The following is a 17,097-nucleotide window of genomic DNA, read 5'->3' as shown; positions in this document are numbered from 1 at the left end:
GGGGGGAATGCAGGAGCAGGAACTTGGACCTGGAGAGTGGAGAGAATCCTCTGAGTCCTTTGTCCAGGTGTCTGACGGGGGAGGGTTTGGGTGGCCAAGGGTTAAAAGAACCAGACAGAAGCAGCTCCGAAAAGACCATGCCTGCAGGCAGTTGGTTGCTCTCAGCTGGTATCTTGGAAGGACTCCTGAAACTGCAGCCACGGGGAGCTGTTTGAAACCTGGTTGCCTCTCACCCGTGGCATAATCCTGAGCATATCACTTCACTGCCATGGGCCTCAGTTTCCACACCTGTAAAATGGGATGCTTCCAGCTCCAGATTTGGCGTGCTCCTCAACCTGAGGGGTTGAGGTCACCAAGAAGGAGAACAGCATCTAATGGCAGCTGTTCCTTCCCCAGGCACCAAGGCCCTGATCTGTAAGAAAGGCTATCTGATCCATGATGATGACAGATCAGCTTTCCCCATCTCATGGAATGTCAGTGGGACTGAGACCTGTGAGCCAGGGGAAGGATGTCAGGAGACCCTTATCATTCTGGAGTCAGGTATGGAACTCTGGAATAAGGAAGGGGCTCTGGGACCCTCTGCACTTCCCCAGCCCACCACCAACCTCCCCAGTGGCTCTAGTGTCCTAGGCCACCAGCTCTTGGACCTCCACCTCCCAACTCCAGGTATCTGGGCCCAACCTGCCCCTTCCCCTTCCATCAGCAATCTCTTCCCCCCTGAAGGAAACAGAGTGGGTGCAGTTATCAGTAATGGGTGCACCGGGGCCCAAGCCCACGAAGCCAAGGACATCCAGCACAGAGCACCCCCTGGGGTGACCATTGCATCCTTCACCAAAGTCTGCTACTCACCCCTGTGCAATGATCTCAGCACCACCCTTCCTTTGTGGACTCCAGAACCCACAGGTACCCGGGGCTGAAGGAGGGAGGAAAGAGGGCTGAGAAATCACAGAGGTAGAGAGATGGAAAGGGGGAAGGAGGGGAAAGGAGGCAAAGAGACATACAGAGGTGAGTACAGGGGAGGGGAGACTGAGAGAAAAAACAGGGAGAAAGATGGGGAGAGCAGATGGATAGAAGCAGGGGGAGAGTGGAGATGGTGAAAGACAATGGGAGAGATGAAGAAACATGGACGAACAGACAGAGGGTGGAACAAGGGGTGTGGTCCAAGTTCAAAGATCTGGGCCTCCCCTGCACCACCTCTGGTCCCACTCCCCATTCTCTTTCCCTCCCCAGATGCCCCAGCACAAGGGGGATTGCAGTGCCCACACTGTGTGTCTCCTTTCTCCTGCCTTTCTGATGCTCCCCTGGTCACCTGCCCCTCAGGCACAACTCACTGCTACAGTGGAACCATCCGACTCTTTGGAGGTGAGGACCACAGGCCTGAGGACCTCATGGGAGCTGGGGCTGAGAGCTTGACCTCCGGGAGTCTGGGCTGCTGTCCAGAGTGCTGGATCTCTTGACTGGAGCTGGGTTCAGGAGCAGGACTTGTCCCCCTTAGAGGCACCTGCATCCCAAGCCCGTGGGTCAGTCCATCTCACCCCCTTCTGTCTCTCTCTATAGGGGGGCTCTCCCATCCTCTGAGGGTTCAGGGCTGTGTTCCCCACAGTGGTTGCCAGCTGCTCAATGGGACAAAGGCGATTGGGCCCATTTCTCTGACGGAGAGCTGTGAGAGTGAAGGGAGCCAGGGTGAGTCAGGGGACCCCTCAGACCCTCGTTAGCCTAGGGTCATTCTCTTATGAACCCTGAACTTCTTGGACCCTGGACCTCCACTTGATCCCCCTGCCCCTCCCAAAATCTGACTTACCCAACATATCCCCAACCTCTCTGTAAGGCTGACACGCTCATGATATCCCCTTCTCATCAACCAACAAGCATTTATTAAATATCTCCTCTGTGCCAGGTACTGTAGCAGGCACTGGGGTTACAAAGACAAAAAAGAAGCTGTCCCTGCCCTCAGGAAGCTTATACTCTATCAGAAAATTCAAGCAGGTACACCTACATACATAGCTGAAATGGACATAGACATAGATACAAAACATATTCAGTATATTGGGAGGGGGAATCAGTAGCAAGGCCCTTTCCCAAGGATTCCTCCTCCCCACCCTCTCCTTGCCCTGGACAGCCACTCAGCATTGACTCTCCAAGGGAATATGGGTTCCCAAAGGATCACAGCAGTGAGGATGAGAGGAGATCTAGAGGGGAGATGCATCCCCAATTAAGCCTCCTCCTGCCACCTGGTGCCAAGGTCTCTCTGTAGAGGCAGAGTGTAAGAGGGTCCTAAAGATGGGGCAGAGGGCATAGGGAGCTTTGGCTGGTGGCCTTGAAACTTGGCCTGGGGGGCTCGACATACGGCTCCCCTGACTCCAGCTGTTTTCTCTCCTTAGACACCAGGGCCCAGGTCTGCTTCAAGGGGCACCTATTTGAAATTAGGGACAAATCAGATCTCCCTATCTCCTGGATGGCCCACCACAGAGAGACCTGCAAGCCAGGGGAAGGCTGTCAGGACACTCTGATTCTCCTGGAATCTGGTAAGGTGTAGAGGGGGCTCTGAGACTCTCCAGTACATCCTCAGGCCTTCCCCTTTCATCTACCCAGGCAACCCAGACTCCCAGCTCTTAACCCAGATAGCAAGGCACCCACCATCCCCACACATCTCAGCATCTGGCCCCAAGGCGCAGATTTATAGGCTCACTACAGTCCCCACTGCTAAGGTTCATCTCCCATCCCTGCAGGGGACAAAGTGGCCATCGTCCTCAGCAAAGGCTGCCAGAGAGGCCGCACTCAGGAACCACTCCACACATGGCACGTAAGGCCCCCAGGGGTGACCATCACCTCCTACACCCACGTCTGCCACTCAGACCTCTGTAACAACCTCAACTCCAGCTTCCCTTTGTGGCACTCCCAACCACCCACAGGTACCCTGAGCCGGGAAAGGGAGGGAGGGAGGGGAGAAGGAAATGGGCCAGAGAGATAAAGAAAGAGGACACAAGATGGTGGCAGAAGGTAAAGGTCCTTCTTATAAGGCCTCTCCCAGCCCTCACATCCCCTGTCCTAAGGCCCCTCCCAGCCCTGACATCCCCTGTTCTACAGCAGTGTAAATGCTTCCCACTCATTCTACAGCATTACTGAATCCTCACAACCACAAGCCAAAACACAAAGGTTTTATTCCCATCTTAGAGCTGTCGCTCTAAGGAGAAGGAGTCACACAGATTAGTGGAGAACAGAGCCAAGATGAGGAAGTAGATTCTGGGCTCTTTCATTGACAATCACCATGAAGATGAGGGGACCCAGAGAGCTGCAGGGAGAGACAGAGACAGAGGGAGCAGAGGGGAAAACCATGGGCACCCTTGATCCCCAGCAAGCCCCTGACTCTCTTCCTCCCCATACAGCTGCCCCTGCCCCAGGTGGTTTCCTGTGTCCCACGTGTGTGGCCTTGGGATCCTCCTGTTCAAACCCCAAGCTTTCCCTTTGCCCAGTGGGCACCTCCCGGTGTTACCAGGGACTGCTCAGACTCAGTGGAGGTGAGAGCCCTACCTGGCTCCTTCTGGAGCTGGGGCTGGGGGATTAGAACACCTGGGACCCTGAAAGAACAGGGATCAGGGGATCAGGAGGTCTCAGAGATCTAGGCTATAAGATGTCAAATCTGGAAGCCTGATTCCCTTGGGAGGGGGTGGTAACTGGAGGAGCTGGACTTCTGGGTCCCTGGGGGGTGGTGGTAACTGGGGGATCTGGCCTCCTCCGTCCCTGGGGATTGGTAACTGTGGCATCTGGATGGCTGGGTCCTCAGTTCTACAATGAGAGCTTTTTCTGTGTCTCTCTGGAAACAGGAGGGATTTCATTTGACTTGGGCATCCAGGGCTGTGCCCCCAAAGCTGTCACAGGCTGCAATCTGCTTGGGAAAACTCAGGCTTTTGGGCCCATTGGTGTGACGGAGATCTGCCAAGGATAAGGGAGATTTGAGGACCAGACCTTCAGCAACAGGGTCTCTGCTACCACAGTGCCAGCCTGGGGAATGGGAGCTGGATTGCTCCTGGCCCTGTGGGGGTGCCTCCCCCGACTCTGAGGGTCTCTGGCTCTTCCGTGACCCATTAAGATCTTGAGAGCCCACTGACCCATTTTGCTACAAGAATGACTTAAACACAAATGGCTCCTCACTCCCAATTACTTCCCTCCCATACCCCTGTACCTTGATTCTGGAAGGGGGTTGGCAGGAAGCATTTGGAAGTATTCATTGAGACTCAAAATACAATCCACTCTACCCAAATGGGGCCTCAGTCTGTCTATGGCATGATGGAGCAGGAGAAACCAAAGACCATCCCCCTCCCTCCCTTTCTCTCCCCCACTCCCTGCCTCGTCCATGGTCCTAGCTCAACTCGAGACAGACCGGTGACCTCTGCACCCACTCTCCTCATAGAATGGCCCCAGCTTAGTGGACAGAGAGCTGAGAGATCTGGGGACAAGTCAACCTCTGACCTATCCTGGCTGTGAGATCCTGGACAAATGACTTCCTCTTAGCCCCTAATGCTGACTTGCGTTGGTTTATCGGATTGGCGCCATTTATTCAGAAACCCACATGTGTCAGATGAGGAAACTGAGGCCCGGGAAAGTCAGGTGATGCCCCAAGGTCCCACTGCTACTCTGCCTTAGAAGTGGGATTTAAGCCTAGCTCCTTTGGTCTGAGAGTCAGGAATTTTTCCCCTGCAGAGGAAATTTCCTCATGGGGACTTCTTCATCCAGATTACATCACAGTTTAAAAAGAAAAAGATGACCCAATGAGCCAACTGTCCCCTTGCTCTAGAGAGCACCCACCTGCCAGAAGTGAGCTTATCCAGGACTTCTTCCCTCTCCTCAGTGGTCTCATCCTTTCAGTGTCCCCCATCTGCCCTCAATGGTCTCATCTACACAGTGATACCCCCCATCTCTCCTCAGTGGTCTCATCCTCACAGTGTTCCCCCCTCCCACTAGGAGCCTCAAGCCTGTGATCCCCACTACTAGAGGGTAGAAACGATAAATGCAGATAACTTTGATACCTGACATTAAACTATTCAATAAAAAATTCATTAAACACCAGCTACAGGCACGCCACTGTGCCAGGTGCTGGGGATACAAAGGAAAACCATTCCATCCCTGCCCTCAGGGAGCTTCCACTCTACCAGGGAGAATGCAACATGTCCCTCCCTCTGTTAGTGCTTCGTGGAGCAGTTGGCCCCAGCTGACTCTTGGATGAAGATCGGGATTATGAGAAGCAGACACAGAGAAAGAGCATTTTAAAGACAATTTAGATGACCGAGGAGAGACATGAAATGTCAAGTTCAGGGTCAGGGTGTGTGATTTCACTGGCATGGGAAGTCCCAGGTGAGGAAGCTCCCTGCAGGCTGGAGCCTTCTCTGCCAGCTCGTCTTCTGAGCAAGCACTTCCTAAAGCATGGAGCGGTAAAATGCCTCGTGCCAGATCACACAGCTGGGATGTGTCCCAGGTCTTCCTGGCCTAAAGGCCAGCTCTCAGCTCTCTGCTCCAAGAACAGGCACAAATAGTCCGTGGGAACTTTGGGAGTGGAGATGTCTACATTTTTGTATCTCACTTCTCTTTTGAACTGTAGCAGTTCTGTCTTGCTCATAGAGCCCAGCGCCTTCTTTGATGCAGGCAAGCCATGTTGGGTGGTCCAGGTCTCCCAATGGATACTAAAGTTCTTCAGAGAGACCTTGAGGGTGTTCTTGTATAGCTTAAAAGTACTCTCTCATCTTGAACCTTTTTCTTTTAAAAATAATCTGTTTATGGGGCAGCTAGGTGGCACAGTGGATAGAGCACTGGCCTTGGAGTCAGGACAACCTGAGTTTAAATCTGGCCTCAGACACTTAACACTTACTAGCTGTGTGACCCTGGATAAGTCACTTATTTGCCTAGCCCCCCAAAAATTATTTATTTGTTTATTCAGTTTTAGTTTTCAACATTCACTTCCATAAGATTTTGAGTTCCAAGTTTTCTCCCCAACTCTCCCCTTCCCCCTACCCTAAGACAGCATACAATTTCATATAGGCTCTACATATACATTCATATTAAACCTATTTTCACATTAGTCATGATGTAAAGAAGAATTAGAACCAATGGGAGAAAGCATGAGAAAGAAGAAACAAAAAAAGAAAAGAAAAGAAAAAAAGAGAGTGCAAATAGTATGCTTGAGTCTGCATTCAGACTCCATAATTCTTTTTCTGGATGTGCATAGCATTTTCCATCATGAGTCTTTTGGAGTTGTCTTAGATCTTTGCATTGCTGAGAAGACCTAAGTGTATTAAAGTTAGTCATCACACAATATAGCTGTTACTGTGTACAACATTCTCTCGTTGAACATTTTTCTTTCCCTCCATCTTCTGGCCTTCACTTTGCCCTGGTTCCCTCTTGATAACATGGAATCTCTGATCACACTTCCCAGGACTGTTTGCACCTTTACTCATCAGTTGTGTCAGGGAAGCAGGGGTACTCCTCCTTCCTCAATGGCACTTCCAGGCTCTCCCTCTACCACCAGTAACCTCTCCTGCTCCAACATTCATTCAAGCCAAATAAATCACCTACTCAAGATCCTAGTAACTATTATTTGCCAATCCCACAGATATTGTCCTTCCTTCCTCCATGCCTGAAGGCACTGACTCACTGTCTTTGCCTCCAGCCTAACTCCTTTCCTTAGCCTAAGAGCTTTTACATCAAATACCCCCACTTCCTAGTTCTTCAATTCACTCTGCACCCATGACTTCCTTCTTTGCTCCACCTCAACCACACACAGTCATGCCCTTGATTTTCCCATCACCCACAAATGATCTACTTTCATGTTCATCAATTCCAAAATTCCTTTATCTGATTTTATCATTCCAACGTTCCCACTACTTTACAACCACTTGCTCATCTATGATGTGACCTCCAATCCCTCCATCCCTCCTTTCTCTCCCAAGACATTTCCCTGAGCACTGACTACACTCTCCTTCCCTCTCATGACCCCTTGGTGAACCAGTTCAAGGCTATACTATCACTTAACCTTGAATCCCTCGTCCCCTTGCCCTACTGCCCTTCCAAGCCTCATCCTTGGATGACTCCCACCAACTGCTCCCTTCTCACTTATTTCTGTGGTACTGAGCTGGAGAAAATCAGGAAATCGTTGACTGGGTCAACTACAAATTTACGCTTCATTATCTGAGTGGGCCCTCACTGGGCAAAGCAATTTTTTTTGCCCCTCCCTAATCAATTCATTATTCTACTCACCATAATGGCTATCTCAGGCTTTCATCCTTCCTCAAACCTCCCATGTCAACACTTCCCTACCATCGTCTCAGCTGAGAACCTTGCCTCAGACTTCACTCAAAAATTGAGGCCGTTAGCTGAGGACTCTGTCTTCATCTCATAATGCTCAGTTGCCTTCCCCCACTACTTCCTCCTTCACTTATGTCTCAGGAAGAGGCAGCCCTTCTCCTGGCCAAGGCAAACCCTTCTAAATGCACAAGAGATCCCATTCCAGTCCTTCTCTGGCAGACTGCTCCTTCGGTCATCTCTATTCTCTCACTCATGTTCAATCTCTCACTGCCCATTAGTTAGTTCTTCTTCCTATAAATGTGACCATGTCTCTCCCACCCTAAAAAAACCAAACAAACCCTCATTTGATCCATTCATTCCATGAGGTATCAACCCATGTCTCTCCTTCCTTTTGTGGTTACACTCCTCCAGGAGGCTGCCTGCCATTTATGCCCCCACTTCCCCTCCTCTCACTTCCTTCTCGCCTCTCTGTCTTCTAGCTTCTGACCTCATCATTCAAATGAAATTGCTCTCTCCAGTTACCAATCATCTCTTTTTATTAAATAATATTTTATTTCCCCCCAATTATGTGTAAAGACAATTTTAACATTCTTTTACAAAAGTTTTTGAGTTCCCAACTTTCTCCCTCCCTCCCTCACATCCCCTGTCCCTGAAACAATAAGCAATTTTATATAGGTTGTACATGTGCTATCATGCAAAACATATTTCCATATTAATCAAGTGGTGAAAAAAAAGACAGACCCAAAGAAAAGAAAAAACACACAAAAAAGCGAAAAATAGTATGCTTCCAGTTGCATTCAGACTCCATCCAATGGTCTCTCAACTGCCTTTCTTTTTGCTCATATTTGTATCCCCAGTGCTTAGCACAGTGCCTGATTAGTGTGTAATATAATAAGCACTTAATAAATGCTTCTTGATGACTGAACTGCCTCTGATCTTTCCCCATTCAGTTGTCAAAGTGATCTTCCTAAAGCCCAAGCCAAACTACATTGCTTCCCTACTCAATACACTCCAATGGCTTTTTATCACCTCCAGGATCAAATATAAAATCCTCTGTTTGACACTTAGATCCCTTCAAAATCGTGCTCCTTCCTACCTTTCCAGTCTTCTTACACTTTATTCCTTTCCACATACTCTGTGATTCAGCAATACTGGCATCCTTACTGTCCCTCAAACAAGACACTCCATCTCCCAACTCAGTGCTCCTTTCACTGGCTCTTCCCCATACCCGTAACTCTCCTTCCTTACCTCTGCCTCCTGGGTTCTCTAGCTTCCTTCGAGACTTAGCTCAGATCTCATCTTCTCCCAAAAGTCTTGATTATTCTTTCCCCCTACACACCCCTAGCCCCAAGCCGGCCAGGTGAGGACCTTGGGAAGTTCAGAAAGTTGGAGGATGTGGACTTCTCCCTGGAGTCCTAGCAGCATCCCTGAGACACCAGCAGCTGGTGGCACTGTCTGCAGTGGAAGCCAAGACAAACCAGACCCTCTGAGGAAAGGCAGCTTCAGGACTCTGTAAGGAAACCAGCAAAAACTACAGCTTATTTCAAGAGAATTTCATGGGGGGCAGCTAGGTGGCCCAGGGGATAGAGCCCCAGCCTTGCAGTCAGGGGACCTGAGTTCAAATGTGACCTCAGACACATAACACTTACTAGCTGTGTGACCCTGGGCAAGTTACTTAACCCCATTGCCTAGTCAAAAAACAAAAGAGAGAGAGAGAGAGACAGAGAGAGAGAGACAGACAGACAGACAGAGGGAGAGAGACAGAGAGAGAGAGAGAGAATTTCATGGGTATCCCATGAAGGGCAGAAAAGGACTTCCAGCAACCAGGACTAGTAAGTTATGCCTTGGCCACATGCACTCTCTAAGCCTGGCTACAAAAGCCCACAACCAGTTGAATCAACATGTCTTTCCTGATGGTGATGGAGACAAGGATTGCTGTGAGTTTTCAGGTTGGGAGGAAGTAGGCTACTCTGCCATCCACGTGGGCAGTGAATACACGTCTTTTTTTTTTTTCTTGTTTGGGTCTCGTGGCATTTATTCTTAACTGCTTATAAGAGGAAAAAAAATTTTAAAAAAATTTTTTAATTTAAAGAGAGAGAAAGAGTGTTATGGCAAGTTTCCGCCTTCAGTCTCAACGCCTTCCCACAAAATGCTGTTTACACAAAAGACCATTTGCAAATAATGAATAGGAAATATCCAAATAAATGGCAGGCAGAAATTGGAGAAGTTTTACAGATTCAAATATTTCAGAAAATATACTGAGTGAATGATTTCTGGTAGGAGTCAGATAACACAGCTCTAGATCAAAAGAGAGAGGGAGAGAGAGGGACACTCTCATCTCATCCAAGGAGAAATTCTCTGAAGTCTTAAATGGTCAAGCTTGAAATAAGGGACATATTAATGAACAGGCTTCCCCTACATACCTGCAGTTTTCAAAATCTTTTGATTTTTCTGCATGTGTCTGGAGTTAGTCTCTCATGGGACCTGAGACAGGACAAAAAGAAGACAAATACTAGTATTGTTTCAGAGAGTCACAAAAATGGAGATCTCCATTTTAAAATCCTACTCTCTCAACTCATTGGGGCCCTCTCTGATGTTTAGAAAACCTTCTGTTCGCTTGTTTATTAACTCTGAAATTCATTCCCCTCAGGGACTGACCTCACCCTGTCCCCAGTCTCTCAGAAGATGCTCCTGTCTCCAACTTCCCTGAGAAGACTAAGGTTCCCTTCTCTCCAGATCACACCTGAACAGCCAACTCCCCTTGTCTCCTCCAGTCTTCTCCTTCTGCTCTCTTATTTCTGAAGAAAATTCAGTCCTTCTCCTGACCAAACCAAATTTTTTTGCCTTAACCTTGATCCTAGCTATCCCTTCCCACTTTCCCCATATTATCCCTAGAGAGTCAGAAGGGAACCCAAAATTTACATGACCCAAGCCCTCCCAGAGCAGGAATCCCCTGGAATCAATCCCTGACAGATGGTCATCTACCCCCAACTAGATGACTCTATTAAGTCATGTGTCCAGTGACATTATATACTGATTTCTGAATTTTTCAAAGAACACCTATAGGTATTCCTTTAGTGGATATATATTTTTGAGAACTGGGGCCATCTCCAGTTGTCCTGATCCATATCTTGCCACTTGACCCAGATGGCTCTGGAAGAGAAAGTGAGGCTCATGACCTTGCCCAGCCCTGACTCACTTAAATCCAATTCACTTGCAAGTCATGACATCACCTCTCTGATGTCATGGGCCTCTTTGAGAACAAGGGACAAACAACAACGACAATAATTTTTGAGAACTTGGATTACTGTACAAGAAAGAGGTTAAGTGGTTTGTCCGGAGTCACACAGCTAGGAAGTGTCTGAGGCCAGATTTGATCTCGTCTCCTTTCTAATAGATGTGTGATTCTAGGGGAAAGAAATGATTATTAATAACTGATATCTTGGGAAAATTCAGCTCTTTCCTTCTTCCAAATTCCTCATTTTAAAAAGTTCAGTCTCCTGAAGAACATTACTGATAATGAGATGGAATTAAGTCTCTTTTTAGTCTTGATCAGACCCCACCCAACCTTATGAGGAATCTGAGGTGGGGAAGCACATTGTGTTCTACTCAAGGTTGGGTGGACCCGAATCCTTTTGTCTAGATAACCCAAGGCTGGAAATGGTTTGGTGTAGAGATAGTTTCTCTGTCCAAGGGTAACAGTGTAATTCTCAGTCCTTCGTTTTATTGTGTTGTCCAATCACAGTCATTCTAGCCCTTTATTGAACACCTACTCTTCAAAGGGTATATAAACTGTGAGCCTGCTACCATGATTGTCTTTGGTCTAAGAGAGGTGACCAAATGACCATCCTTTTATTAATAATCTGCTGGCTTATTAATAAAATGATTAAGTTACCCAGAAACTATGCCTCTTGGACCTTTTTAATCGTCACATGAACAAGTCACTTATGTCACATATATCTTGTGTCTTCTTTGCTTCTGCTTCATTGCTAACTCTCTCAATACCCTCCTGATATTTAGGTCAGGGCAAATTCCTTTCAATAGCTATCCTACCCCCAGAAGCTAGCACCAGCACACAAGTTGTAATGGCACTTCATTTAACAAAATAAGAGAGAATAAGATGGAGTTGGTGGCATTGGTCCTGAATTCTGAGGTTATATCCAAGTCACTGCTTCCCCTGCTTAGGCATGTGGAAGCTGTCCAAGAAGAGTGATTGTAGTTTGTTAGAAATAGATCTGGGGCACTGCGTATTATTATTCATTATTGTTACTTATGATGCACAATTCTTTGTTTTTTAAAGGCTGGATCTCCCCTTACTGCCTAGACTGAAATGCAGTGGCTTCTCCCAAGGGCAATATCTCTATACTACTTTGATTTCAGCCATTTGGGACCTGGGCTGCTTTGCCTCCTCAGGTAATCTGGTGAGCCCCTGCTCCCAGAGACTCCCCACAGAGATGCCAGACTTAGTGTGGATGGCTGGTACCCTCACTCACCACAGCTCAGAACTCCCAATCTCAAGAGATCCAGCAGCTTCAGCTGCCCCAGTAGCATGAATTACAGGTGTGCACCACAATTCCCAGCCATGTTACACAGTTCTTGCCAATTATTGTTAGTAATTTCTCCTTTTATGTTTGCCTCTGACTCCTCCGCAGGGGAGAGGGCTGGGGATGGGAAGATGTAGAAAGGGGGAGAGAGAGAGAGATGTTGGACAGGAAATACAAAGGAAGGTAAATTATAGTAAAGAAATATACAGGGGAAAGGACTAGAGCAAGGAAGGGAGGGGAGAGATCTAGGGAAGGCAGGGAGGGGAAATGACTAGCTACAAGGTAGTGTGGGCTCTAGGAAGGAATACGCTGCTCTCCAAAAAAAAATTTAATTCAAGATACACTTTTCAGTTTAGTCTACATAAGGGGTGGGGAACCTTTTTATGTTGGAAGACCATATTAATATGTAGCTGTAATCAAATAAGGCTACATTCAAGAAACTTCAATTGGATATACTTTAAAATGTACATTATTTGTAAAAATCTAACTACTATGTACTTAATGATTTCAAAAAATGAAAACTATTTGTTAATTTTGAAGTTAACTTGACTTTTAATGACTTTGTTGTGTCTGCTTTTTGTTGGAAAGCATTTGAATATTTGGCTGCAGCATGGAGGTCGGAAGCTTCAGCTGATCCTCAAGATGGGTATCAGTCTTTCATGAGCTCGAGGGCATCTTGATTTGGGTTAGATAGGAGAATGTAGATTCCCAGCAATAAATGGTTGAAAATGAAGAAAACATTTTTCAGGCATGTTGCTGAAGGTGTGGGTATTCTACTGCATTTTCCCATATTTCAACTGGATCTTCCTTAGTATCAAACAATGACTTTAAAATGTCATCTACTGAGAGCTCAATCAATTCCATCTGTAGTTCTTTAGGTGCCTTGGTAATATCAACCAGGTGAGGCTAAAATGCTAATTTGAGTGTGACAGCATGATTCTCAAAGTCAGTGAACCTTTCATTGTATTTTCCAATCCAATAGGTCTCTAACAGCTGCATATTCTTCAAATGATTTGCATATATCATCCTGCTCATCAATGACCTTTGCTAACCGGGGAAAATGTTCATCTGAAATTTCCCTTTGATTTGAAAAAAGATAGCTTTTTCAGAAATGCTTGGATTTTTTTTTTTTGCCATTTATCATATATAGCTTTAGTTTTACCTTACAAAGAAATATTCAAGTCATTTTGATTTGACATATCATACAGAAATGCAGCATTCCTATAGAAACCTTCTTTCAATAATTCACATTGCTGATTCTGTACTTCATAAAATTTAACTATCTGTTCTGGAAGAGATAAAACTTTGGCTAACACTTGTCCCTGCGATAACCGACACACTTTAGAAGGATACAGCAAATCCACAGTGAATACCTCATTGTTCAACTTTAGCATGTTATGATGCTAACAATACCATGTTGCATTTGCACAAATGTAGTTAGCAACACTTATAACTTGTTGCAAAGTGTCACTTAAAATAGTAGTTTTAGCACAGAGATTTTGCCAATGCAAGATACAATGAAAAGAAATGAGAGCATCTGGATCTGTCGATACTTTTTTTTAATCTGCACAATAAACCTTTCATGTTTTCCTGTCATGGAAGATGTACCATCTATACACATACTCACTAAATTTACCAAATTCAGTTCAACTTCACAACATTTATCTTGCAAGTTGTTAAAGATGTCTATTCCCCGTGATCTGTTCACAAGAGTGTCCAAAGCAAATAACTCCTTGTAACAAAGAAAATCTTATCTTATGACCCAAAAGAAGTATAAAACCTGTGCTGAGTCAATAGTATCAGTTGATTCATCCAAAGCGATTGAATAATAAGTATTTTCCTTTTGAAGTATTGCATGAAGTTGTTCTGTTAAGTTGAAGGCTAATTCATGCTGCCGATCAGTTCTCCTCGAAAGAAGTAGTTATTTGTACTTTGTACTTTGAAATGTTATTGCGCTCTAAGTATCCTACAACTTCAACAATGCATTCTTTCCTCAGTTCTACATCACTGAATGGCTTCCCTTTTTCCCTGAGTATATAAGCTACTTTATAAGTTACTTCAGTGGCATTATTTCCAGGTCTTATTGCTGCTTGAAAGAAGTGTCTTTGCTTTTGCTTTTCATCTTTCAATTTCTGCAATACAACCTTTTGCTCCTCTCCCTCTAATTTAAAATATTTGTGGTCCTTATGAGTGTTATAATGCTAATGAGCATTGAATTTCTTTATTTTTTAATTTGAGACAAATACAAAAATTTAAATGCATAAGAAAAGAAAAAATTATAAACTTATGTGTTAAATTTAAAAGGAAATAAAAGAAAAAAAAAGTCAGGTACACAGCAGAACATAGGAGAGGATTCAGAATATATAGCAATAACTTTCCATAACAAGAAAGTCTATATATTAAATACTTCGCATTATGTTGAAAGCTGTCCATCTTTTCTTTGCTTCCTTGTGGGTTTTCTTTGTTATCTGCTATTCACTTTTTACTTTGTTCTTTTTTCCTCCTTCCTCCTTCCCCCACCCCTGCAGAAGGCTACAATTTTTAAGTGCAGATATATTTATACATAGATATATAGATTTTATATATATATACGTATATATACATATATACATATACACACATATATACATACATATGTACCTATATAGACATATGATTTCCATAACAAAATTCTACTCCTGATCTTTGTTTTTATGTTTGTGCATATCTCTTATTTCCTATCCATCTGGACTCCTCTACTTTACTTCTGTCCTCCCCTTCCACAGATCTCTCCCCATCCACCCATTCCTATAAATCTAAACACCATTCTATACCCCTCTTTAATCTATTCTCTACTCTCTAGAGATCCCTCTTTTATCCTCTCCCCCCCCATCCCCTTAACATTTTATTTTTTCTGAATTTAGAAAACCTCTATACTCTTCTAGATGTATTGTTCCTTCTTGAACCCATTTCTGATGAAAGTGGGTTTCCAGAACTACCAGCCCTCCTCCCCCATGTAATTCCTCTATGTTGATTCTTACTCTTGCGCCTCATTTGTATAACATAATTACTTTTTTTTTTAGCTGTTCCTGAATGGTTTTACTTTTTAAAGTCATATCATACTCAGGTCTACCCCAAACTTTCTTATGAACTTTCCAATTATTAATGATAATCTTAGATACAGGTTTTACACACATAAAAGTTTTAATTGTATCTGTTTTTATTGAATCCCTTGTAAATCAGTCTTTGATATGTACCTGTTTTTCTCTTGGCTCTTGTATGTCAAATCTTCTACTAAGTTTTGTGTTTGTTTGTTTTTTAAATAAAGTCTCGAAAGTCTGACAGTTGATCAAATGTCCATTTTTTTTATTCAAGATTATGCTTAACTTTGCTGAGTGTGATATTTTCAGCCAGAACCCCAGTTCTTTTGCTCTTCAATACAGAGTGTTCCAAGGCCTGTGGTCCTTTAGTGTCTCTGCTGCTAGGTCTTGTGTGATTCTAATTGTGGCATTGGTCATATTTAAATTTTTTTTTCTCTTTGCTCTTAATATTTTGTCATTGAGCTGGGGCTTTCAGAATTTGATTCTCATATTCCTGTGGGTTTTCCTCATAGGATCTCTTTCAAGTGGCAATTGATGGCTTTTTTATATGTTTACTTTTCCTCCTTGTTCTAATGCTTCAGGATAATTTAATCATTTCTTGTATTATTGTATCAAGAGTCTTTTTTTTTATCATAGCTTTCAGGTAGTCCAATTATTCTTATGTTTTCTCTTCTTGATCTGTTCTCCAGATTAGTTGTTTTTCTTATAAGATGTTTTACTATTACTTTTATTTTTTCATTCTTTATATTTTGTTTTATTATTTCTTGATCTCTCATAACTTTGAAGGCTTCCCCTTGCCCAGTTCTAATTTTCAGTATCATTTTCTTCCTTAAGATTCTGGATCTCATGAGCAGAACCAGGAGAAGGTTGTACACAGTAACAGGCATGTTGTGTGATGTCTAACATTGACAGACTTAGTCCTTCTCAGTAATGCAAGGATCTAAGACATCTCCAAAAGACTCACGATGGAAAATGCTATACACATCCAGAGAAAGAACTATGGAGTCTGAATGCACATCGAAGCATACTATTTGCTCTTTTTTTTTCATCTGTTTTGTTTTGTTTCTTCTTTCTGGTGGTTCCCCTATTGGTTCTAATTCTTCCTTACAACATGACTAGTGTGAAAATATGTTTAATAGGAATGTATATGTAGAGCCTATATCAGATTGCAGGCCATCTTGGGGAGGGAGTTGGGGAGGGAAGGGGAGAAAATAGAAAACTCAAAAGCTTATGAAAGCATTTGTTGAAAACTAAAAATTAATTAATTTTAAAAATTCTCAATTTTCTTTTCTAATTGGTTGATTTTCTTTTCATAATCTTGTTTTTCTTGGATTTTTAAAAAAAAGTTTTTCCTCAATCTCTCTCATTTGATTTTTAAAGTCTTTCTCCTTTGCCTGTGCATTTTTTTAAAAATTTTTTGTAATCGCCTTAATTTTTATAATCACTTCTAGTCCTGGGGTATGGGGGATGATGCCTGTGGCCTCAGATCTTCAGTTCTCCCTTCTAGCCTGGAACCAAAGCCAAACCTCCAGCCTCCTGTAAATGCCCACAGCCAGGGGTGTCCCACCCCACTCCTTCTGCACTCACCAGGCATGTGCTGGTTCCTTCTTGCCCAGCTGCATCTCCGAAGCACAGCTGGGTCAGGTGTTCTTTGTCAGTAGACGTTCCCTCGATCTTCCCGGCTCAAACGCCCAACTCCCTTCATTGTCCCAGGAGTAAAAGTTCCTATGGCTGGTGGAGGAGGCAACCTATCACCCCAGGGCTTGCCACTGGTTATTTCAGTGAACCCTAGCCTGGAGGTGTTCACTCTTCCCAGGAATCAAACCTCAACCTGAGATTTTTCTTCCTATCTTCTCAGATTGTCCCAGGAGGACCCCTGTTGTGCCCCTATTCTTTTGCATTTTATTTACTTTTATGGGCACTTTGTTTGCCCTGAGGTGCTATTTTATGTCTTGTGGGGGAAAATCTTGAGAGCCTGGAATTTTCTGACCTATTTTGCTATCTTCCTAGAATCCTCTCTCCTACTGAATTTCTTTAATGCCGATATTACAGTATCACAAAGCAAGCAAACCATCTTATCTTTAGCAGAAACAAGATAATATTGCAATTCCCAATCCTCATTTAAAAATCTGTTTTCTTCTTTCAGTGTTCTCTTGGTCTTCTTTGACATGATGGGC

General features: G+C 44.3%; 1 protein-coding gene across 1 annotated transcript; it reads left to right on the top strand.

Moving 5' to 3' along the window:
• The first annotated feature begins 374 nt into the window (after positions 1-374).
• CD177 (CD177 molecule) lies at positions 375-4,261 on the top strand. The gene is made up of 7 exons (XM_027858196.1): positions 375-903; positions 1,231-1,362; positions 1,558-1,683; positions 2,382-2,525; positions 2,730-2,912; positions 3,387-3,518; positions 3,825-4,261. The coding sequence occupies exons 1-7, from the start codon at positions 375-377 to the stop codon at positions 3,944-3,946; spliced, it is 1,368 nt and encodes a 455-aa protein (XP_027713997.1). The 3' UTR covers positions 3,947-4,261.
• Positions 4,262-17,097: the final 12,836 nt, after the last annotated feature.

The sequence above is a fragment of the Vombatus ursinus genome, unplaced genomic scaffold, assembly GCF_900497805.2.
Source record: "Vombatus ursinus unplaced genomic scaffold, bare-nosed wombat genome assembly UNPS02012758.1, whole genome shotgun sequence".
Classification (NCBI taxonomy): Eukaryota; Metazoa; Chordata; class Mammalia; order Diprotodontia; family Vombatidae; genus Vombatus; species Vombatus ursinus.
Note: the sequence above shows the minus strand (reverse complement) of the source record. Positions and strands in the feature narration are given on the sequence as shown.